Here is a 25,129-nt window from a genome sequence, read left to right on the forward strand (position 1 = left end):
TGCTTCTCCAACCACCAGCGTCGGGAGAAGAGAGTAAATACCCGTTTCTTTCGCCAATCCCCGCGGGCCACAGCTAGCTTGCCCACCCGGTCCCTTTCTGTCTCCAATCTAGGTGGCCCATTCCCGACGGGACAGCCAGCCAATCAGGAGCGCGATAGCATCCCGCCTTTGCTCCCGTTTGCCGAGGCAGGCGTCCGTCGGAATTTTGGGGAGCCAGCAGTGCCGCCGATCTCTGGCAGCAAGAGGTGGTTTAAAGGAGGTGGCGGGAAGCCGGTGTTTGATAAAATTCGTCACCCTTATGGTCTCTTCGGTAAGTGCCCCGGGCTGCATTTTTCTGAGAGGAGGAGAGGGAAGGAGTGGCACTGGGTTAGGCATCTTCGCGGGGCGCTGGAGCAGCCTAGCCGGCCCGCTTCCAACCCCAAAGTCCCGACATGCCCTGGGGTCGCGGCGCGGGAGGGGCTGGTCCTCCGGCCGGAAGCAGTGCCTGCGGGCGGTTTGTGCAGTGCAGGCCTCTCGACTCACCGAGGTGTCCTGGACGCCTCCCGCCGTTTACTCTGCAAACATTGATTGAGCTACCCTTATCCTGCCCTCTGGAACTCGAGGGCTAGCTGAGAAGGTGAGACAGGCCCGGGATAATGGCCTCGGGTAGAACTCGGTCAGTGCCGGAAGTCGAGTCCTGATGGGGAATCGAAGGAGGGGGCGCGTCACCAGGGCAGGGTCTTCCCGCTGCCCCTTGAAGGAGGTTTGGCATCTTTCCTTGAGGGAAAGACGTACCAGGGAAAGAAAACAGCTCGGTTCGGTCGGAACAAGGAGCAGTGTTCTAAGGAAGCGCTAACGGTTGTCAGAACAGGGAGTAACCATCGCGACTGGTAGTACGTACAAGGAAGGAACCAAGCGAAAGGGTGGAGAACCCAGGAAAAGTGGTTTTTAAAAGGTATGCATGAGTCATTCAGAGGCCACATCTGAAGAGCTAACGTGTATGTCGTGGTAACGCTACTGGGAGTCAGAAACGCACGATAACACATTTTTGTTGCCGGCTCCCCAACTATTCCCCCTACAAGCCGTTGGTAAAACCCTGCCGCGTGTACTGCTTGCCCCGGGAAGGGAGGATAACAGACCAGTGTCTCAAAGGGAAGACAGGCAAGATGGGAATTTTTTGAAAATTGCAAGTTTGGTTTAAGGTGGGCGGCTCTTTGGATTTGGGGGCAGGATTAGGATTGGGTGGGGATCGTGAAATAACAGTGCGGGGTTGGTAGAAACCGCGGAGGCCAAGATTTTGGAGGCAAGTGTTTCAGGAACCTCAGGATACAAAGGGATGCTTCCCATTGAAGAGCTGATCCATCTGTCGGGGAGGTCAAACCATTAGAACCGTGAAAATACCGTTTTGGCCTCCGGGAATAGTAGTCATGGTGATGTAAGCAGTGGGTTGTTTGTTGGGGTTGGGGGGGTTAGCTAGTTTCAGCCCTCAGTGCCCAGCCTGTGTGTAGGGCTGCATGGTTTTGGTTTTCAGAAAACACCGCTGTAAAACAATGGTATGTTTACCAGATGGGCAAAAATTAGAGTGTTGAATAATATCACGTGTTGGCGAAGATATGAGAAACGCTCATCTACTGCAAGTGGGAATGGACACCAGCCTGGGAACTCTCTGCCCCAGCAAAATGTTCTGGGGACTATTTTGGCAGTATTTGGTGAAATTATGTACGAATAAATTCTGTGGCTCAGCAGTTACTTGCCTATGCAAATATCTTGCGAGTCCCTAAGGAGACATTACAGGAGAGTATTTATTACAACGTTATTTCTGGTAGTAAGGTGCTGAAAGCAAACTAGGTGTCTGTCACACGGAGAATGAGACAGTAAGTGTGGTATATGAATATGATAACATTGGTGGAATACTTCGTTCAGAACCAATGAAGTAAACTTAAGTATAATAGTAACATGAAGTAAGTGTGAACATACGAATGTAAACAGATATATACAACACTTTTTCAAGAATATATATCTAAACTTACTAAAGATGAATTACAACTAAAGTTGAATTGAAAAAGCAACTTTAAAATTGAAAAAGCGTATGTTAAAAACATTAGAGTAGGTTCCTGTGGGAGGTGAAATGTGGAAAAGAATAAAGTAAGTAAGAGAAGACCTAGCATGAACCAAAAACAGAGTGCCATGAAATAGGAAGTTATCAGCTCAGTTACGCACATGTGAGGTCCTTCAAAAGGACTATGTGATCGGTCAGGTTCAGATGATGAAGGCCCTTGTAAGCCATTTGGAAAGAGTTTGATCTTGATCCTGAAAGCATAGGGCAATGTTGAGGAAGTAAAAATCCTGCCAACCCAAAGAATCCTCTCCACAGGACATAGAAAAGACAGCAGTTTTTAAATAAATAGTCATATCCAGATTACAACACATTGTAGGTAATCTGAGTGCAATAACAAAGACAAAGGAATCCTGCCCTACTTGTACAGCCATGCAGTTACAACCATTCTATTTTTAGCCATTACATATATAAATTCTCAAGATTAATGGCATCTTTGTCTTTCCATAAAAAGATTTGACTCTACCATTTGCTTCAAATTCTTTCATAAAGTTCATCCTAAATTCACCTGGTAATTGAAGTAGCCATTTATTTTAGCTAATTGCCTTTATCTGAAGGAATAATAACACTTCTCTTATTTCTATGACAAACATATGGTTATAGCTCAGGAAAAGGTGCCTAGGTTAAACTCCCACAGTGACAAGGAAATAGGAGTGCTATTTTCCTGAATGTTTACATTCTAAAGGAATGACTCCTAGGCCCTTAAAAACATGTTGGTTGTAAAGGTGACAAGAGGTTTGCTCAGCTTCTAACTGGGATTTTTTCCAAATGGCTAGATTGGAAGGACAGGGAGTTGAGAACATTGGCAAGGAAGTGGTTGAAGTGATGAATCTTGGAGCCTAAAATGGATAGGGAAGGATGTGAAATGGGACAGATTGAGCACAAGGAATAGAGGATCAGAGGGCCGACAGTCTTGATGATTAAGGCATAGTATAAGTATGTGAATGAGAGTTGGAAGAATAGCATAGGAAATTGTCAAAAAATAGGGGCAGTTGGGGAAAGAAGTTACAAATATCAAGAGTCAGGTGTCTTAAAGTGAAGATGAAGCCATTGAAACTCATGAAACTGTGTCTCCAGGGTGCTGGTTAGGTCATCTGTCTAAATTCGAACATTGTCTAGGGTAACAGACTTCAGAAGATTGAGCCATAGGCCAGAGTCCTGAGTAAATGAGAGGTGAGGGAAATGAACAATGAGGAAGGGGATAGGGAAGTTATAGGCTGATGGAAAGAGCCTCAAGAGAGGTAAGGGTTTGTATCCTATTGTGGATGAGTGAAGCTGGAAGTGGTATTGCGTATTAAGGAACAAAAATTTCTTATTTTTTGTTTGCTTTTTTTTTTTTTTCTGTCTGTAATGTGATATGTTACTTTCCTCAGATGGTTGTGTTTTTTATCCAAGTGATTTTTTTTTTTTTTGCATTTGCAGATTGTTCACAATCAAAATTAACATAGCAAAATAAGCCAAGATGTCTGTTGATCCAATGACCTATGAGACCCAGTTCTTTGGCTTCACACCACAAACTTGCATGCTCAGGATCTACATTGCATTTCAAGATTACCTTTTTGAAGTGATGCAGGCTGTTGAACAGGTTATTCTGAAGAAGCTGGATGGCATCCCAAACTCTGAGATTAGCCCAGTCCAGATTCGTAAATGCACGGAGAAGTTTCTTTCCTTCATGAAAGGACGATTTGATAACCTTTTTGTCAAAATGGAGCAGCTGTTTTTACAGTGGATTTTGCGTATTCCCCCAAACATCTTGCTTCCAGAAGATAAATCTCAGGAGATGTATCCTTATAGTGAGGAAGAATTCCAGCTTCTCCAAAAAGAAATTGAACAGTTACAGGAGAAGTATAAGGCGGAGTTATGCACTAAACAGGCCCTTCTTGCAGAATTAGAAGAGCAAAAAGTTGTTCAGGACAAACTCAAACAGACATTGGCTTTGTTTGATGAGCTTGAAAATGTTGGCAGAGATCATGGGGCTAGTGATTTTAGGGAGAGCTTGGTGTTCCTGGTCCAGAACTCCAGAAAACTACAGAATATTAGAGACAATGTGGAAAAGGAAAGCAAAAGACTGAAAATATCTTAATTTCTAAGGGATAAAAGGAGCCTGTCAAAAGTACAATGACTGTGGGATTTATATCAATGACTATTCTTATTTTAGTGAGCTGTATATTTTACTGGATTTTCTTTGTTTACTGTTTCTTGTATTTGCACATCTTCCTGTTTTTTGGTTCACTCTCCTTATATCTGTGTACTACTCCAAACTAATCTTTGAAGCATCTATTCCTTACCAGTTTCTAATAGGTGGGAAGGGATTCTAGATTCAATAACGACTCATTTGGGGGCATGATTGAAGAAATAAAGCTTTCCCTGGCTAGTCAAAGATATTTGTAAAAGCTGTACCTTAGTCATGAGTCCTTTGTACCCTTGATTCTTTTGACTTATTCTTTGGATGAGATCAAATGAGAAAAAGGTTGAATGGGTGGCTTCTTTATTAACCAGCCATTACTCTGTGGGACAGCCAACACAGAGTGTGTGCTCTTGCCCATGAGGAAGTTTATAACTAGCGGAAAGAAACAGGTAGCAGAAAAAGTACAGAAGAAAGAAGTTGTTTTGTTTCTAAAATAAATCTTTTTTGACCAAGGCCTTGATGATGTTAAACAATTTACTGTTTTGGAGCCCAGCAGTGAAAGACCTTGGCCAAAAAAGGAGCAGATCTCACTAGAATAGAAAAGGAAGCCTGGAACATACCCTATAGCAAAGTTTATATTAACTGTTAGGTCTTTGTCATTTTTTCATACTTTAGTTTTAGAATCTTCCTTGTATCTAATATTTAATTAACTTATGTAAACACTCATAAGCATCAAATTTTAGTACCCTCTGGGAAATTTTAGCTATGTCTTTTGTAATCATATAACATGGTCACCCAAGGAAAGGGAAGATATAGCAATAGTTACTCTCAAGGTATTGCATGCCCTCCATGTTTTCCTTTAAAACAGTATTTAGAGTTTCTCCTTTATGTAGAAGAATAACTTAGTATATTAATATTTGCAAGTAAATATTCATAGATTTAGGAAGTCTGTTTAACTGGAATATGTTTATTATCAAAGAGTTCTTTTTACAATCATGTATGAAATACATATGTTTTTAAAGGCTTTGGTTTTTGATTTTCAGCTGTCTATATAATGTCATGGAATGTTTTCTTCTTCAATATGACATTTTTTTTTATTTTACATTTGAAGCTTATTGAAAATCTCCTAGTGTAGTGGGATTGAATGGTGATTTCCCGAAAGGTGTGTCCATGTCTTGATTCCTGGAACCTGTGATTGTGCCTTATTTGGAAAAAATCTTTGCAGGTATTCTTGAGTTAAGGATCTGAAGATAAGGAGATCGTTCTGAATTATCTGGGGGAGTGAGGTGGGCTAAATCCAATGACAAGTGTCTTTATAAAAAGAGAAATTTGAGACAGATCACAGAGGCAGATTGAATGGGTGATACAGCCACAAGTCAAGGAATGCCAACAGCCACCATCAGCTGGAAGTGACACAGGACAGATTTTCCCCTGGAGCCTCCACAGGGAATGTGGCCCTGCTGGCATCCTTATTTTGGATTTCTGGCCTCCAAAACTGAGAATACATTTCTGTTGTTTTAAGTCACTAAGTTTGTTATGGTAGCCACAGGGAACTAATGTGCCTAGTGAAATTAAAATACTAAGATATTCATAAGGATGTAAGCTGTTGTTAAGGAAACAACAGCTGAGAACTCGCTGTCCTCCTCATACATGTAATAATATGGTTTGTCTGAATAAACAGTTAAAATATGAACGTGACCTAGATAGAAGCGTGAAATCTAGTGTTTAGAACTCGAGTCTATTTCATATTGAGTAAGTGCTTAATTGTTGGATATTAATACTGTTACCATTTGTCATAGTAGTGTCTCTACAGGAACAAATTAATCTGCTTGGCGCCATTGTCTTCTAATAAATTCCTCTCTCAAAAATTCAGAAATACGGGCAGCTGAATGGCTCAGTTGGTTAGAGTGCGAGCTCTCAACAACAGTGTTGCGGGTTCGATTCCCACATGGGCCAGTGAGTGAGCTGTGCCCTCCCAACTAGACTGAAGACAATGAGCTGCTGCTGAGCTTCCAGAGGGGCGGCCGGATGGCTCAGTTGGTCAGAGCACGAGCTCTCAACAACAAGGTTTCCAGATTCAATTCCCACATGGGATGGTGGGCTGCGCTCCCTGCAACTAAAGATTGAAAATGGCAACTGGACTTGGAGCTGAGCTGCGCCCTCCACAACTGGATTGAAGGACAACGACTTGGAGCTGATGGGTCCTGGAAGAACACACTGTTCCCCAATATTCACCAATAAAACTTAAAAAAAAAATCAGAAATCAGGATAGTAAACAGTTACCCACTGTGCATCATTGCCGTATCTCCTATCCAGCAGCATGTGTCTTGCCCAATTTCCTGCTTCTAGATTAGATCCTATGGTTTTGTAATATTAAACCTTCAATTTCCCTAAATGCCTACTCCTAAGATTTCCCTTGTATTTATGTATTCTTCCTTAAAACATATGCCTGTTTCCCACTATAGACTCCCAAGTAGACGTTTCTCATCCTGCTGCTCCTGTGTCAGGCAGTCAATTGAGACAGTCTGGCGTGGTATTAATAGTTAAGAGTAGGCATTACTACCAACCATATAGAAATAAAAAGAATTATAAGGAAATACTATGTAAGAGGTTCTGCATTCAATTCTGATGCAGGGAGAGGTGGCGGGGCAAGGGCAGTTTGCCCACACCACCAAGCAATTTTGGACACCACCTTGTTGTCCTACAATTCAACTCAATCTGACACCGTCCACCTGGAGATAGTATCAGATTCCACAGGATAAGGGTTCAGCCCCACAAAGACTGCCCTCTACTTCAGATTCCAATCACAAGCCCAGGTTATTACCTGTGCTTTTGACTGACTGACTATAAATCAGAGGTTCCCATGACCCCCTCCTCGGGTTCAATTAACTTGCTAGAGTGGCTCACAGAACTCAGGGAAACTTTACTCACTAGATTACTGGTTTATTACAAAGGATATATGAATCAATAGCCAGATGAAGAGATACATAGAGCAAGGTCACAAACAAAGGTGCTTTTGTCTCCATGAATTTGGGCCTGACAGGAGAATTCCGGTTACCCAACCATTCTGGAAGGCTTCCAAACCCACTCCCTTTGGGTTTTTAAGGAGGTTCTATTACATAAATCATTGGCCATTGGTGATTGAAGTTGAACCTCTACCTCATACCCTGTACAAAAATAACTCAAAATGGATCATAGACCTAAATAAAAGCTAAAACTATAAAAATTCTAAGAAGAATACATAGGCTTAAATCCTTGTGGTCTTGAATTAGGCAATAGAGATGACACCAAAAACATAAGCAATAAAGGGGGAAAAGAAAGATAAATGGGACATCATCCAAAAAAAAAACTTTTGTATTTCAAAGAGCATCACAAAAGTGAAAAAAACCACAGAATGGGAGGAAAGTTTTTACAAATCATCTGAGAATGGACTTGTATTTAGAATATGTAAAGAACTCAAAATTCTAGACGAACATCCCAATTTTAAAATGGATAAAGGATCTGAATATTCATTTCTTTAAAGAAGATAATACACTTGGCTAAGAAACACATGAAAAGATACTACTCAACATCATTAACCATCAGGGAAATGCAAGGCAAAACCACAATGAGATACCACTTCACGCTCACTAAAATGACTATAATTTATTTAAAAAGAGACCTATGAGATTTCCTATCTTCTGTGGGTTTGGGTGGGGGCCCATGGAAAAAGGACATGCTTGGCTCCCTGTCCAACCGAGGCAGTGCACAGGACATAGACCTGGGGACTGGCAGGAGGGAGAATCCAGCAATCAGCTTAAACGCACTCATGTTTTCCAGGATGACAATTAGCAGCAGCTCACACAGCAGGGATTCCTGGAACTGCCCTCCCCCCACACACATCACCACCACCACCACCACCTCCAAAGCTTGTTTCCTCAGCTGGGCATGAGCGCTGTGAGCTAAAAGTGACCTTTGTGAATTTTCCCTCTTGTCTGTGTATAGATTCTAAAGGGAACAGCCCTGTCTGGCTCTAGGGTGAGGTCCAGGACATGGTCTTTGGAGGTGGGTCGGCCCAAGTGGGCAGTTAGAGTGGGTGGGACGTTGGGAGGTGTTGGGCTTCCTCATAGGTTAAAGGGGCCTGGGTTAGAACCCCAGTGCTGGCAGTGCTAGTGCAGGTCCTGGACAAGCTTCACCTCTCAAGCCTCAGTTTCCTCATTTGAACTTTGGAGAAAATATGGGTGGTTGATTCACAGGGTCATAAAAATTAAGTGAGACCATCTCTGCAAAAATTTTCCTAGCACACAGTCAGTTCTCAGTAAAGTGTTGCTATTATTATTATTACTCATCATCACCATCATCATCATCATCATCACCATCATCATCCTGGCCTCACAAGGGGTGTCGTCAACATGGTGAATTGACCCCTGTTCAGATTTGGCCGTTGGCCTGGCAGACTCATATCCCTGCTTTGTGTTCACTCAGACGATGCCTCTTCCTTCCACAGATAGATCTCTCTAACTGGAGACCTACCATCTCAGCCCGGAGCAGAGATCCTCTTGGAAGAGGCTGGCTCTCTCCCCTTTGAGAGGGGTGTGTGCTCTGGGCCGGTTCCAGAAGCAGGAGCTAATGGCAGTCTTTGTCCATTCAAAGCCTTTGGTAGATTCTGGCTCCCGGCCCAGGACTCATGAAGGTTTTCCTGGAATACTCTGGTGCCAAGCAGGGAATGACCTTCAGGTATCTGCCTTTTCAGGGCTGTGTGGGAACCCCAAGCTCCCTGGCCTAGTGCAGATTTACTTGTCTTATTGCTGGGCACCAGAAGAGTGTCTGCCAAGGTGAGCCCACTGAGTTGGTCAAGCCCTCTCCATCCCTGAGAAATAACAGTCCCCAGAGATCCCTTGGGCTGGGCCCAGAGGTGTTTTACACGTATTCATTTCTGTACAGATGAATCAGGTGGAAAAGAACAAGGTGTCCTAGGGACAGTGAGTCTTTGTTGTTCAGCCTTACAGCTTCTTAATATGCAATGGGCCTCTGCAGTAGCTAGAGCACATCTAACATCCTCACTCCTCGCTTACCCTCAGCCCCTCCTCAGTAAGCCCTTGCTTGTACACACACACACACCCAACCCCACCGACAGGTTGGTGTGGCTTTCTCCATGTCTCAGCCTCGCACACAGCTCTTCCATGCTACCCTACACCTCCAAGCTGTCATTCCCCTTGTGGTCTGCAACTTGAAAAATTCCTTGACCCTTGGTCTTGAGGCCAGGTGGAGAAATTGAGGCTCCATACACTGACTTATGCACAGGGGTGGCTTCAGCAATTCTAACAGCGAAGGGGCTTCAAAGCAGCAAATCTGGTTGGAAGGAGGTAGGGGGGACTTCAAACCGTTTGCATCACATAACACTTTAAATAAAACTGAGAAAACATCCACTGCCAAGATCAAAGAATGGGGGGACTAGTGGAGATTATGGGGGAGTTAAACTTCCCCCTTCATTTCCCCTTGAACTCACCACTATCTTCAAGGGAGAGAGAAGGTTTTCTTTAGTAATAATTGTTCATATTTGTAAAGAGCTATACAATGTAAGAGCATTGTCATTGTTCTGGCATTTCCCAAATTTCAAGCATTCTTAATCAGGTTTGTTGATTTTTGCTATATCTGTGGGCCATCTGTACAGTTTCATTACTAATTTTTTTCCTTTAATTCACTTAAATATTTTTAGACTTGTCTTGTCCTAAGCAGTAATATGTGTGGAATCTTGAATTCGGTTTATTGGTTACATTTTTTTGCAAAACACAGAAAAATAAATACAGAACCGTCTGAAAAAATGTTGTACATATGCCACCTAAAATCGTCTTATTTATCCGTGGGGATACACAATACCACTCTTAGGGAAGCACTAATTATTTTATTGTATTGTCATTACAATCCTGTTAGCTGCATTATATTCTTAAGCCCCTTCTGGAAAGGAGAAAACCAATACCTACAGAGGTTAAATGATTTTCTAAATCCCTTACAGATAGAAAATGTCAGAACTAGGACTGGAAAGCACACTTGCAGTTTGTAAGTCTGAAACACATTCTCCCTTTCTCAAAGACTGTTTCATCATCTCCCGTTCCTATCTCAGGCCTCCATGATACATCTCCCTCCTCTACGGCCACCCAAACTGGCAAAGATCTCTGACGACTGGATTGCTAAATCAGAGAGCACATCTTCCATTCAGATTTCTTTAAACTTTCTGCTGAATTTGACCCTGTTGACCACTCCCTGGAGTTCTTTATCCCAAGACCTAACTCCTCCGACTTCTCATCTGCCTCTTTTATTCAGCTCATCCATTAAAGGTTGGTGGTCCTCAGGGCGCTCTGTGAAGCCTCATCTCTTCCCACCCTCAAAGGCAACCTTATCTATGCTTGTGGTTTCAACCATAGCCTTCATGCTGATAATTCCCAAATCTAGATTTCTAGCTTAGATCCTGCATATAAGCATACTGTTGGCCACGGGACATTTATTCCCACGTGTCCCTTAAGGACCTTAGAACCAACGTGGCCACAGAGTAACTCATCATGTTCCCTCTAGACCTGCTGGAGAAACCTGTTATCCCACTTCTTCCCCATCCCCCCCACCGGTTCTCAGCAAATTCCTATTTAGCTCTGAAATGTTCTTTGACTCTATCCTCTTCTCTTCATGCCCCCCCCGCACCCCCGCCACTTCAGCCTCTTTTCATCTCTAACTGAGTCTAATGCAGTGCAGTCCTCATTGGTCGTTCTGCCACCAACTCCTCCCCCTGTGGTCCAGCCTCCATATGGCCAGAGTGAGCTTTCTAAAATGCCAATCAGCTTAAATCTTCCAATGGATTTCTATATGGACTTTGAATAAAGTCTAAATTCCTTTCTGGCTACATGTCCAATCCCTCTCTATCTCATGCACGACATTTAAACACTACTCCTTAAAAACATCACTCAGTATATGGCATAGTGGATAAAAGTGTGAGTATCAGCATCCTGGCTCTGCAAGTTATTTGCCCTGTAACCTCTCCTTTGTAAGGTAGATTGACGCAAACAGTCACTTATGCTGTCCATCACTTTGCCGTGTGACTTTGCACAGGCTTTGAATTTGGATTTGGCCATATGATTTGCTTAGCCAATGGCACAGTAAATATAATGCAGGCAGAGACTTGAAAAGTCCTTGTGCTTTGTAGCTTACCCTCATTTTCTCCTTGGAACCCTGAGACCACCACGTGAATAAGCCCAAGCTAGCCTGCTGGATGATGAAAGGACATAAGGAGAACTGTGGTATCTGAACGACAACTTGCCCAACTGCAGACATGAGGTCATCCTAGATCAGCCAGCCTCCAGCTGACCTGTCAGAAGAATGGCAGAACCCAGCAGAGATCAGCTGAATCAGCTCAAACCAGAATCTCCCAATTGACCCACAGACTTGTGAATAAAACCACATGGTTGTTTTGTTTTGCCCGTCTGAAACCTGAGAAATGATCACTCAGTGTAGTTTTTTTAAAACAACAGTCTAATTGAAGTATAATTTACATACTATGAGAGTCACCCACTTTAAGTGTACACATCAATGAATTTTAGAAAATTTTAGAGTTGTGCAACTATCACCACAATCCAGGTTTAGAACATTTCTATCACTCTAAAAAGTTGCCTTGAACCTGTTTGCAGTTAACCAACCACCTCTCCCGCTCCAGGCCCAGGCAATCACCTGTCTGCTTTCTGTCTCGATAAATTTGTCTTTTCTGGACATTTCATATAAATGGCATCATACAATCTGTGGCCTTGTTCATCTGGCCTGTTTTTCACTTAGCATAACGTTTTTGAGGTTGTCCAAGTGGATAGCGTCCCGGGGGTAAGATGTCTGCGACTCAGAGCTGGAAGAAGATGCATGGAGCTGAACGCAAGTAGACATGCTTTATTTACAGGCTTCCTGAGACTCAGCCTGGGGTTTCTCACGGCTGCTTTACACAGCTGGACATTCTCAGGTTACAACCTGTAGCCAGTAGCAGCCTCATAACTCCCAGCAGCCTGCTTCACAGCAGCCCACCGCAGGCCACAGCAGCCCAGTCCCGCAGCCGCCCCCCCTAAAATGGCTGGACCCTTTTGTATCCCCCTGAGACAAAAGGTGCACAGCCAAAGGTGCTTGCATAAGGGTATTTACATTAACATGTTAGGATGGCCTGAGCCTGAGCAGCATTCCATCTTATCGGACCGGCAGGCCGGTCAGGGTCAGCAGCTGGCCAGAGGACGGAAGCCTGGCTCTATTTCCCCCACAGAAGTTTATCCATGGTGGAGCATGTGTCAGCAGGTCACTCCTTTTTATTGCTAAATGGCGTTTGCATAGATGAATCACATTTGGTTTATCCATTCAACATTTGATGGACATTTGGATTGTTTCCGGTTTGAGGTTATTACTAATAATGCTTCTATGGCCTTTCACGTACAAGTCTCGGTGTGGACATATGCTTTCATGTCTGTTGGGTGGAGACCTGGGAGTAGAATTCCTGGGTCATATGGTAAGTGTATGTTTAAGTTTTTATGAAAACTGCCAAACTGTTTCCCAAAACAGTTGCACCATTTTACATTTCCAACAACAGTGTATGAGGGTTCCATAGTTTCCACCTCCTAGCCAACTAGAAGCTCTTTTAGCTGGAGTTGCTAAGCTGTGAGAATGTGAATGTGCTGCTACCAATAGCTATTCATTTGTTGCATCATTTATTTAACATGTATTATCTGAGTACCTACCACTACATGGTACCCTCTGGCACTGCAAGAAGTCCCTGACAATTCTGTAAGATGGAGGTGACAACATCCTGGTGACATTGTTTCATCACACTGTTCCTGTTTCTCCCCTGGCCCAGGCCTTTCAGTTGCAGGACTTGGTGAGTTCCCTGATGAAGTTTGATTTGGGTCTGCTGCAACCGGTAGGGTCTGGCAGTGCACCCCACCAACCCACTAGGATCCAAATAAGTCCTAGTGGCTGTTCTCTCCATATTCCACAAGGGAATACCAACCAGCCTTGGAACCTCGAGTGCAACAGAGTCTGTGGCAGCACCAATGGAAGCCAGAGAAGGGCCTGGTGGATACAAAGAGGGGGTGGGGAGACGGGTTCATGTCAGGCAGGCCTTTGAAAGTACCTTACTTGTTCCTAATCATACAGGATACATCCAAAAGGCTGGAATTCTGAATTTGTGGGTGAAGAGCACGGAAAATTCAGGATACAGATATAGATGTAGATCTAGGGAGACAGGAAAAGGAAGAAGGGAAGAAAAGCAGCAACACCTTAACCATGCTATCTCTGGGTCTTGGGATTGTAGGAGCCTTTATTTATTACTGATTTTGCTTATAGTGATTTCAAACTTTCAAGTTTTCTACAAATATTATGTATTAGTCTTTTCATGCGTTAAGTTTTAAATTAAAAAAAAAGACCCGGCAATCATTATTTCTTTTAAAAAGAAATAAAGTCCTGGGGAAGCTTTGAGCGCTGCTGGGGCGCTGGCCGTCTCCATTTCAGCTTCTTTCCGGCCAAGGCCCCTTTTCGAGCGCCTCTGGCTCTCAGCCAGCAGCTGGCACTCCCTCAGTCTGGCAACCAGCTTCAGGTTGCCATGGAAACAAACCAGCTTGTGCAGCGACTTACCAGCTGCAGGCCATGGTGCTCTTTAGGGTTCCAACCTGGAGAGCCAACCCCTGCAACAGGCTGGAGTCAGAAGGAGGAGCCAGAGAAAGCAGTGCCTGGGCTGAGAAGCTGGGCGGACCCTGCAGAGGCCTTCCCGGTCTGGCTGGCTCCACCCCCACCCCGCCCCCACCCCGCTACCCCTCCCCAGTGACAGAAATACAGCTGCAGCCAGGGTCTCAGCTCGCTGCGCTCCCACACGACCACCCAGGCCCAGCGGACTCACACCCTCACCACTCCTCGCTAATGGCTAACGAACTCTTCCAGCGTAAACCCTGGGACCCCGAGCAGACTGGTCTGGACCCAGACACTGACTCGGAAGGCCTGTTTGACGTGCCGCCCCCGGAACAACCTCCTGCTGCCCGCATGCTCAAGTCCACCGCCGCCTCGGGCAAGAAGGCTGGTCGGCAGCGTGCGGGCGAGAGGGCGCAGGGGGTCCGTGCCAGGCAGACCTCAAAGGCCACTGCGCGCCCCCTGCCCAAGGAGGAGGCGCCTCCAGGGGACGAGGGCTGCTATCTTGATCATTTCCCGCACCTCTCCATCTTTATCTACGCGGCCATTGCCTTCTCTATCATCTCCTGCATCTTTACCTATATCCATTTACAGCTTGCTTGAGTGGCGGGTGTGGGATTGGATGGTGGGGGCGGGTACGGGGGGGTTCGGGGGATTGGAGAGGGAAGAAAAAAGAAGGGCTCGCATTTTTGTGTTTGGGAGATAACGCTGTACTCCTTGCATTTAGATTTCTTCTCTGCTTGTCACTACCTTTGTCCATCAGTAGAAACGTACAAAGCAGCTACCGGTAATGAAATAAGGGTCTATTTGCACCTGAAGATTAAGGGAGGGGGCAATCAGACCCCAACGTTTAGAATCTCGGGGTGCAGTAGAACCCCATTTATAATTAAGATAATATCCTTGGACCCTACTGCTTTATGAGGTGGGGGAACACACAGGGAACCCATCATTTTGTGTTTGGGGCATGCACAGCGAGCCCAACATTCTGTTCTGTAAGGGATGAGCCAGCCCTGGGCCCGAGGCCTTCCAGAGAGGGCTCCGCAGGGAGGGTGGGCGCCCTGGCCAGAACTAGGCCAGAGACCTGTGAAGCTGCATTGCTGCAGGAGGAGCCAGTTGTATGTCCATCTGGCGCAGACAGATATCCAGCGGGAGATGGCGGACCTGAGCGCACAGGGGATGTCCCCAGAGTGCAGGACACAGTGAGTGGCTTTTGTCGGAGTAATGTGACCTGTTCCCAGGGCTTCAGGCTGCCCTGAACGTTTTTCCTGCTTTAGGCTTTGCTGCTGCCACCGCTGTCCCTCCTGAGCCTAACGGGGACCCATAGCAAGAGGAGCTGTCCTGCCAGGAACCCACGCTCTCATCGTGTCTTGGACGGCGCGGGACCAGTTGCTGCAGACCTCCCCGGGACCACAGGCCTACAGCTTGCGCTTCGCAGGATGTGGCCCAGGCTGGAATCCTCGGGAGGACTGTCCTCCAGGACTGTGGGAGCCAGTTTTAACCCGTGTGGGAAGAAGCCTGGACGATGAAATCAGAGAGCTAAAATAGCTCAGCGTTAGATAATTTAGCATTAAAATAGCTCAGGTGATATGTGGTGTTTCTGTTAGAGGAAGCCTCCGAAGGGGAAACGGGGGCTCCATTCTGCTGGAAGACTGACTAAAAGAGAATCCTCACTTAAGAATTCGTTCATTGCTTAAATTCAGCAAACATGCTATCTGCCCTGAACCTGTGTAAGCTCTGAGGGTGTACAGATCTCGGAAGGTGTCCTTGTGGCTACCAGGGGAAGTAGTGGGAATGCAGTGGTTTTGCCTGAGCCGGATGGGAGTGGGGATACTACTAGAGAGTCACTTTATTAACTAATTGTGCTGGGGGAATTTGTTAATGCATGCATGTGATGCTGCCCAGTCAGAGTCTAGAGGTTTCGCGGGTGGTGCCAGGTTTGTAGCCAAACAGCATTGTGTGGTGTGAAAATTGTCTTGTGGGAGCCAGAGCAATAAAGCTCTTTTCTCTGCACATTGACCAGCTCTGAGCTCTTTTTTGCACTGTCAGGTAGGGAGGACCTAAGACCTTCCACCCTTGAGCAAAAAGGGGGATCCCTGTCCTGGTTAGACTATGCTTTCCAAGGACTGGGCTGCCTGTTCGGAGGGGCGTGAGGCGCCCCTGGGAGCAAGGTTATGGGGAAATTCTAGGGGTGCAGAGGACATGGCTCTGACATTCAGGCTCTAATTAGTAGAGGCTGGCCTGCAGGACTGACAGTCGTTCCACCTGGCCTTTTTCTGCCTCTTATTGACCCATCACTACCTGGGATTATCCTTGCATGCTCCCTCCCCACTATTTTCTCCTCTTGCCTTCCAATGGTCTGTCCTTGCCTTCCCATTAGAACTTAGTGGCTCCCTGAACTGCCTCTTTGTATTGTCCCACAAGTAGATACACTGTACAGTTTAGATCTAATGTCTCCCACATATTTCTTAATCTTAGACCCCACCCATGGCCCCCGTCTGCCCAGCATTCTGCCTTGCCGTTCCCCAGTTTGGAAAGTGTAGTTTCATGATATACAAATGTCCACCAGCCCTGAATAATAGGGTTGAGGGAGGTCGTGCTCTGACAGTCCCTGATTGGGCCTGATTGGGGTCCCAGATAACTAAGGGTCACCAGAAACTAATGTTGAGATTATAGTGAGGAGTTGGATATACTGCATTAGTGGGAAGGGGGTAGAGATTTAGAAGACCCTGGAAAGGTCTTCAGTTCATTAGGTTCCTGTCTTATTCCAAAAGGAATCAAAGGCATTGTGTCTTTTTAGGACTCTTGGTTGCAAATAACAGAAAAGACATTGGAACTAGCTTAAGCAAAAAGGGAAAATTAAAAGGAAGCAGAATGTCTTATGGAACTCAAGGGCACAGATGCATTGTAACTTTAGCAATACAGTGGAAGCAGTGACTGGAATATTGGGCATTCCAGGTCCCCATGGTCTCCATCCCTCAACCTTGCTTCTTTCTGGTCAGTGACATCATTTTCTTTCTTACTGCAGCCTGGCTTTCTCTGCTATTCCCAGAAAATGGCCTTTGCTAACATCTGTCCTCGGCCAGTCTGCTGGGCCTCGAGGAAACGGGTCAGTTGTACAAATATGGCTACGCCTGCTACAATTTAGCTTGATGGGGTGGGGGCTGTTTGAAATAGGGGGCAGGGCTGGGCAGGCCATCAGGAGGGGTCCATTACACTCTACTCCTGCCTGCCCATCACGGGAGGACACACACACACACATGCACACACATCTATCACAACACACAAAGAGTACACACATCACCCTCACCAATAGTATTTCAAAGATGCCTGGGCCTAACACAATTTACTTTCGTCGTGCAAAACAACAAACAGTTACTGTCGTTGCTGAAGAGACCCAGTCCCCAAACATTCTTGCTCCTGCCAGCAGAGGTGAAGGGGGAAGTGGATAGTCCCACTGTCGTCTATCCTGGGAAGTGTTAATCCTGGGGCAGGAGGACCGGATCTCACTCCTGTGGGATTCAGTGGTGTGGGGTCTTGTCCCCACACCAAAGTCATTTTTGTCACAGTGTGGTAAAATACATTGGCACCGATGATCACAAGTGGGGCAGAATACAGATCCTGAAAATACCAGACTGCATCCCACCAGTTGAAGAAAATTAGAATTTCTTGGAATTCAGTGGATACCACAGGGAATTTAATAAAAATGATTTCAGGCCCACAAAGAGGAGTAGAAGTCTATAATTTAGGCAACTGAAGTCCATCTGATAGTAAGAAATCATGACCCAGTTCCAAATGTATCTTCTGGGCCCACAGTGGGCAGAAATAAACAAGTCCCAGGAGTCGCTGTATCGGATTTGCATTTCCATGTCTGGAATGACAGTGAGCCCTTTATCTAACAGAGTCCTGGGGATTAGGAGGGAGGACTGCAGCCAGCCTGCCAGGGGTTGAATCCCAAGTCCATCACTTACTTTCTTGAGACTTTAGGACTCTTACTTAACATCTTTCTCCCTCAGTTTTTTTTTTTTTGCAAATGAGGATGATAGTAATACCTGTTATCATAGGCTTTGTGATGGTTAATTTTATGTGTCAACTTGACTGGGCCACAGTGCCCAGATATTTGTGCCCAAACATTATTCTGGAGATTTCTGTGAGGATGTTTTTGGATGAGATGACCATTTAAATTAGCAATATTGAAATTAGTAATATTGATATTAATAAACCAGATTGCCCTCCAGCATGTGGTCAGCCTCATATAACCAGTTGAAGGCCTGTATAGAACAATGGACTGATGTCCCTTGAGCAAGAGGGAATTCTGCCAGCAGAAGGCTGCAACATCAGCTCTTCCCTGGGTTTTCAGCCTGCCAGTTCACCCTGCGGATATTGGAATTGTCAGCATCCATAATTGTGAGAACCAATTCCTTCAAATCAATCTTTCTCTCTTCCTCCGTCTCTCTCCCTCTCTTGCCAAAAAAAAAAATGTATACGCATTTTAAGAAAGGAAAAAACTGTATTAAAATTGTAATACTCAATATATACTGATAACAAAAGATTGAATACAAGTCGTGTGTACACATTTTTTTTGGTGCCCCCGGTACACACACACACACACACACACCCTGTTAGTTCTGTTTCTCTGGAGAACCATGACTAATATAGAGTTGTCATTAGGGTTATATGAGTTATACATGTAATACTTTAAGAACAGTGCAGGGATTGTTGCCCACTATAGTGGACCATGACTTCAGTGTTCGCACATATCTGGTTTTAGCTTCATGGATGCCTATGCTCTCTCACTCTTTGAACACATCCCTGGGTTATTGAAAATATCCTCATACCCTCAGCAAGGGTGTGAGGGCCGTTGGGTTCTCCCAAAGGTCAGGTACTCCTTAGAGGTGGCAGGGCAGGAAGTGGGAGGTCGCCCCCAGCACCCTGACTGCATTGACTCTTTACTGTGTGACTCCAACAATCGTCACAGCCCCACCTGGGATCTATAACTTGGAGGACAGTGTCTGGGACAGGCCCTGAGCTCTCAGGCTCCACCTGTACCATCCTTTGGAGAGGAGCAGAGCTTCCTCTGGTGGGTCTAGATTTTACCTCGAGATGGAGCAAATTAGAAACTGTGCAATATGAAACCCAATGCAAGGCAGCAGGAGCAAATAGTTTTGTCCTGCAGCCTCCTTCTTCACCCCTCTCCTGGCTCTAGGAATTCACCTAGACTTCAGAAACAACAAAGCACAATCCACTAATAGAACAACCAAGCTCAACAAAGACAAGTGAAAAAGAAACCTTTTTTTCCCCTCCTATTCACCAGCCATTCAAAACTCCCAAGCTGTTCATTTCCATTGTCCGTCTGCAGCTGGACATGTCCAGTCCCCGCACTCCCTCCCCGCCCTACCCCTGCATCTGGATGGCACAGGGATGCTTCTAGGCTTGACTGTGGTCACCACTGAATGAGGCTCTTGGGTTAGGCTTCTGCAAGATCTGCAGATGTCCTGCCAGCTGCAGATGGACATTCTCTGAGATGCTGTCATCCCACTTGAACAGCTGGTCTGTGAATGCCAAAGAAGGCAGTCTGGGTGACCGTTTGGCAACCATGGACCTGTAATGCCCAGCAAAGCCATCACCAAAGTTCTATAACTTTAGGGCTAGAAGGCAACTCAGATGGCAACATGTTTAGAGATGAAGAAACTGAGACCCAAAGAGTGGTCAGGCAGAGCCAGGACTCACAAGCAGCTGCTCAGACCTCAGATGCTGAGCTTGTGTGGAGCCTGTGTCGCCTCCTTCAGACATGGCTTCATGGAGTTTACCACTGTTCTTAGTATGTTCTATGTCCCTCCTTCCAGAAACACACAACACATCTATATAAAACATGTAACTTTGCTGTAACACACCATATGTTTTATTATAAAACACGCTTCGTTTTTTTTTTTTTATTACGTAATACTGGATGTATACAAAAGAGCCCTGCAGTGAATGTCTTTGCATGTGCCTTTTGGGATAATGCTGATGTCTTTTGGGAATAGAGACTGAGAAGCAGAATCCAGAGGTTATGCACCTTTTACATTTTAGTAAAAACCATCTGATAATGGAAAAAAATAAGTGGAATAAGCATTGCTAAGAGCGTCACTTAAAATAGTCAGGAGAATATTAAAGAAGTAGGACCTACGCACACCTTGTGCCTCAGTTGTCAGAGGGGCTAAACCTGTAGTTCAACTCAGCTCAAGGTCGAGCCATAATTATCCTGGAGCCATAAATATCCTGGAACAATCACCGCTACATGGACACATATGTACTTTACTTCCTTCATTATCATGTTCACCTCCTTTGTTTGTATATTGGAACCAACCAATTCCTATTAACCTAGGGAGTAATCTTTCATTTGCACGAAAGAAGTACACTCTTTGTGGTTTTGGCCTTTATTTAAACCCTGACTTTTTTTTTGTTCTTTCTAGAGCACATTTTGGGTTGCTATCTGAATCTGCGTCTCTCTTGGATTCAAATCCTTTATGACTCCAAATAAACTTTTAATTGCTTTACAGCCTCAATTCTTTATGGTTAACAAAACAAACCGCTTGTCTCATAACCATATTCACCTTTGGAGCTAAGGGAGCACCACTCCGTCACATTCTTGGCTCCACAGAGGTAGCAGGCAGCACCATTTACCTGTTGCAATCTCCCACATGGGGGAAGGAGCCTTTCTCTGTTGTTTGAACCTGGATTTCCCTGATCACAAGGGAGTAAGACCTGATAATAGGATTTGATTGTGGTTCGTGCACTAGATGCCCCAGAGCCCCAGGCTTTGCTCTCAGACTTCTCTTCTCCAGCTGCACTCATGCCCCCACTGGCCTCATTCAGGCTCAGGACCATAATTGTTCCCATGGATTCTTGACCAGCCCAGATCTTTTCTCTGAATCCCAGAGGCTGTATCTAGCAACCGCTCAACCTTTGCACTTGGGTATACCACGGTCCTCTCCAACTGAACACCCCTAGTTGGAGCTCCTGATTTCACCCAGCCCCACCTCCCCTCCAGCCCTCCCTGCCCACAGGCTCTTTATGTCAGTGAGTGACAGCTTGGGCCCAAAGCATTGGGGTCCTCTTTGACTCCTCTCTTTTTCTCAAACCTCACATCCGATCTGTCATCAAGTCCCGCCAATGCTGTCTTTTAAATGGATCCGGAACCTGATTCTCACTGCACCCACTGATACCATCGTGATGCAGCCCGCCATCATCTCCTACCCAGATCACTGCAACTGCTCCTAACAGTTGTTAGGACATTGCCCTCGAGTGTCTACTCTCAGTCCAACAGCCAGAATTACCCTTTTAAAACAAACCAGGTCAGGTCACTTCTCTGCTCAAAACCTTCCAATACTTCCCATTTCATTCTGAGTAAAAGCCAAAGTCCTCCCAATGGCTCACGAGGCCCTTGATATTTTTCTGTTCTCCTTCCTCCCTGTGCTCCAGCCCCTCACATCCCCTTTCTGTTACTTGAATTTACCAAGAATACTCTCATCTCAGGGCCTTTGCACTGGCTTTTCCATCCTCTTGGAATGATTGTCTCCAGATAGCCAGAAGGCTTGTTACCTTGCCTCTTATAAAGCAGCCCTGCATCTCAACACTTCCTAGGCCCCTTACCCTGTTTTATTTTTCTGCCCAGCAGTTTTCACCCCCTTATTTATTTGTTTACTTTCTGTCACCATCACCTGCCAATAGAATATTAGCTCCCGGAAGACAGAGTCTTCTTATTTTGTTTACTGTTGTACTCCCTGTGCCTAAAACAGTGCCCTGGCTCACAACATCAGCTAATAAAAGTTGCATACATTGAATGTCTTTTGATCTATTTCCTTTTTATCCATCTGGCCACGGGATGGCAGTGAAGTACTTTCTGTGCCTTTAAACAGCTTCATAAGTTTGGTCAACAGAGGACCTTCAGAGGTCTGAGTTTTTGAAGTTGTCTGATTCTGGTGCTTTGGATCTTTGCTCTCTTCCTGATACTTCAGGGCCTTTTAGGAGCACATTAAAACCCCACTTTTATTCAAATAATGCTAATTTTTATTAAAACTTAATGCATGTAGATAATCAATATGTCTCATCCCCCTCCAGAATAAACTGATACTTTCTTTTTATATTCAAATTATTACAACTTGAATCCAAACCTGGATAACTTCTGGAAATTAGTCTCCTTAAAATTTCCCTCCTTCCAACAATGTGTCAGAGTGTCCCGGTGTTTCCTCATGGGCATTTTCAGCCAGCCCTCCGCTTCCTCCCTGACCTCCTCCTCTTACTACCTTGCTGTTGCCTCCACTGTCTTAGATACCGTCTCTGTTCTCCCCAAATGCTGGGCCCAGTGTCTTCTCTGATTCGACAAATCTGGGGCACTGCTTTTTTTCTGTGCCCTCTCGAAATTTGGAACAGTTTTCCCCAATTCTTCACAGCATAGCTGAGACCACGATAGGAAGATATGACTTGGAGTACGACTCTGAAGGGTCAGGGGTAAAGGAAAGTGAAACAGCAAATTGTCACTTACAGGGACTTCTGCCAACATTGTTCTCAAGCCGGCAGGTCAGGCCCATCCCAGGTCACGTGTCCCTGTAACTTCGGCTGGTCTCCATCTGACACAGACAGATCATTTCCCAGCTCCAAGATTCTCCAGCCACCTCCAAACCTTGGAGGCCGGGTCAGTCTGGCTTCAGACCCCCAGAAAGAGAATAAGCTCCTCACCACATACACTCCTAACACAGGGCCTAGTATTAACCTCCTTCCAGATAATTGATGCAAAAACATCTATTCCTTTGTGGTGTGTGGTTGGTCCTATGGGCTCAACAAGGCAATCCCAGGGATTTGACAATTCACTTCCCCAAAGTCTGTGTAGCTCAGGTTTCGATAAAACTGTGCACTGACCACTAATAATTGAAATCTTTTTCTTAAAGATTTTTATTAAAACATAGTTAACATACAATATCATATTACTTTCAGGTATACACCATAGTTATTCAATATTTATATGTCTAAAGAAGTGATCACCATGATAAGTCCAGCAACCATCTGACAATGTACCATGCTATCACAGTATTATTGACTATATCCCCTATGCTGTATATTATATCCTCATGACTTATTTTATACCTGGAAATTTGAATCTCTTATTTCCCTTCACCTTCTCCCCACCCCTTTTGAAATTTTTCTGCCGTGAACAAGATTGAAGTTCTCCATGGGATATAATAGTCACTCAGTGCTATGTTTTTCTGAGGAGATACAAGATTTATCAATGAATGGTGATATGGGAAAGTAAATAAGTATCTCCCAAGTTAAAAAAAATAAAAAATTTCCATTGCAGTTGACATTAAATATTATTTTATATACATTTCAAGTGTACAGTATAGTGGTTAGACATTTATGTAATTTAAGAAGTAATCCCGCTTACTAGTCTAGTACCCACCTGGCTCTATATGTAGTTATTACCATATTATTGACAATATTCCCTATGCTTTACTTTACATCCCCATGACTACTGTGTAACAACCAATTTGTACTTCTTAATCCCTTCCTCTTTTTCATTCAACCTTCAACCCACACCCATCTGGCAGCCATCAAAATGTTCTCTGTATCTATGAGTTTTTGTCTTTTGTTTGTTCATTTTGTTCTTTAGATTGCACATATAAATGAAATCACATTGCATCTGTCTTTCTCTGTCTGCCATACTCTACTCAGCACAATACCCTCCAGGTCCATCCATGTTGCCACAGATGGCAAGAACCTATTCCCTTCCATGGTCGAGTAATATTCCATTGTATATATGTACCACCTCCTCTTTATCCATTCATCCATCAATGGACACCCAGGCTGCCTCCACATCTTGACCATTGTAAACAATGCTACAATGAACATATAAATGCACACATCCCCTCAAAGTAGCATTTTGAGTTTCTTCAGATAAATACCCAGACGTGGGATTACTGGGTCTTTCTTTGTCCCTTGTTATAGGCTTTGTTTTAAAGTATGTTTTGTCTGAAATAAGTATTGCTACCTCAGTTTTTTTCCATTTGCATGAAATATCTTTACCCCATCCCTTTATTTTCAGTCTGTGTGTGCCTTTTGATCTGAAGTGAGTCTCTTGTAGGCAGAATATGTAAGGGTCTTGTTTTCTTATCCATTCAGCCACTCTATCTCTTGATTGGAGCATTTAATCCATTTACACTTAAAGTAATTGTTGATAGATATGTAATTATTTGCCATTTTATTATTCATATTTTTAATCTTTTTTTTTTTCTTTTTTGGTCTCAAATAAGTCCCTATAACATTCCTTGTAATGCTGGTTTGGTGGTGAGGAACTCCTTTAGCTTTTTCTTACCTGGGAAACTCTTTATCTGTTCTGTGATTCTAAATGATAGCTTTGCTGGGTAGAGTAATCTTGGTTGTAGGTTCTAACTTTTCATCTCTTTCAATATTTCCTACCAATTGCTTCTGGTGTGCAAAGTTTCTGTTGAGAAATCAGCTGACAGTCTTATGGAAGCTCCCTTGTAGGCAACTAACTGCTTTTCTCTTTCTGCTTTTAAGATTCTTACTTTGTCTTTTACTGTTGGCATTTTAATTATGATGTATCTTAGTGTGGGCCTGTTTGGGTTGATCTTGTTTGAGACTCTCTGTACTTCTTGGGCTTGTATGTCTATTTCCTTTGCGAGGTTAGGGAAGTTTTCCATCATTGTTTCTTCAAATAGGTTTCAATCCCTTGCTTTCTCTCTTCTCCTTCTGTTTCCCCTATGATGCAAATGTTGTCATGCTTGATGTTGTCTCAGAGGTCTTTTAAACTATCTTCATTTTAAAAATTATTTTTTCTTTTTGCTGTTTTTATTGGGTGTTTTCTTCTACCTTGTCTTTCAAATTGCGGGTTTGATCTTCTGCTTCATCTAGTCTGCTCATGATTTCTTCTAGTGCTTTCTTCATTTCAGTTATTGTTCATGATTTCTTCTAGTGCTTTCTTCATTTCAGTTATTGTTCATGATTTCTTCTAGTGCTTTCTTCATTTCAGTTATTGTTCATGATTTCTTCTAGTGCTTTCTTCATTTCAGCTATTGTATTCTTCGTATCTGACTTTTTTTTAATGGCTTTCAATTTTATGCTTATTCTCTTTTTTGGAGCTCTCACTGAGTTCAGCTATTCTTTCCCTAAGTTCATTGAGCATTGTTATAACCATTGCTTTGAACTCTGTATCTGGTAGGTTGCTTGACTCTATTTTG

At 44.2% G+C, this 25,129-nt stretch overlaps 2 protein-coding genes across 2 annotated transcripts; both read left to right on the forward strand.

Annotated features, from left to right (window-relative positions):
* Positions 1-475: 475 nt before the first annotated feature.
* MIS12 (MIS12 kinetochore complex component) lies at positions 476-6,817 on the forward strand. Its single transcript, XM_081030249.1, is given in 3 exon segments — positions 476-616; positions 3,518-4,163; positions 4,166-6,817. Coding segments are annotated over 2 exon segments (633 nt in total). The 5' UTR covers positions 476-616; positions 3,518-3,557; the 3' UTR covers positions 4,193-6,817.
* Positions 6,818-13,859: 7,042 nt separating this feature from the next.
* Positions 13,860-18,129, forward strand: LOC308489294 (uncharacterized protein; the record flags this gene model as incomplete). The annotated part of the gene is made up of 2 exons (XM_081030169.1): positions 13,860-15,094; positions 15,170-18,129. The coding sequence occupies one exon, from the start codon at positions 13,860-13,862 to the stop codon at positions 14,496-14,498; it is 639 nt and encodes a 212-aa protein (XP_080886295.1). The 3' UTR covers positions 14,499-15,094; positions 15,170-18,129.
* Positions 18,130-25,129: the final 7,000 nt, after the last annotated feature.

This window comes from Rhinolophus hipposideros (genome assembly GCF_964194185.1).
Source record: "Rhinolophus hipposideros genome assembly, chromosome: 20".
Classification (NCBI taxonomy): Eukaryota; Metazoa; Chordata; class Mammalia; order Chiroptera; family Rhinolophidae; genus Rhinolophus; species Rhinolophus hipposideros.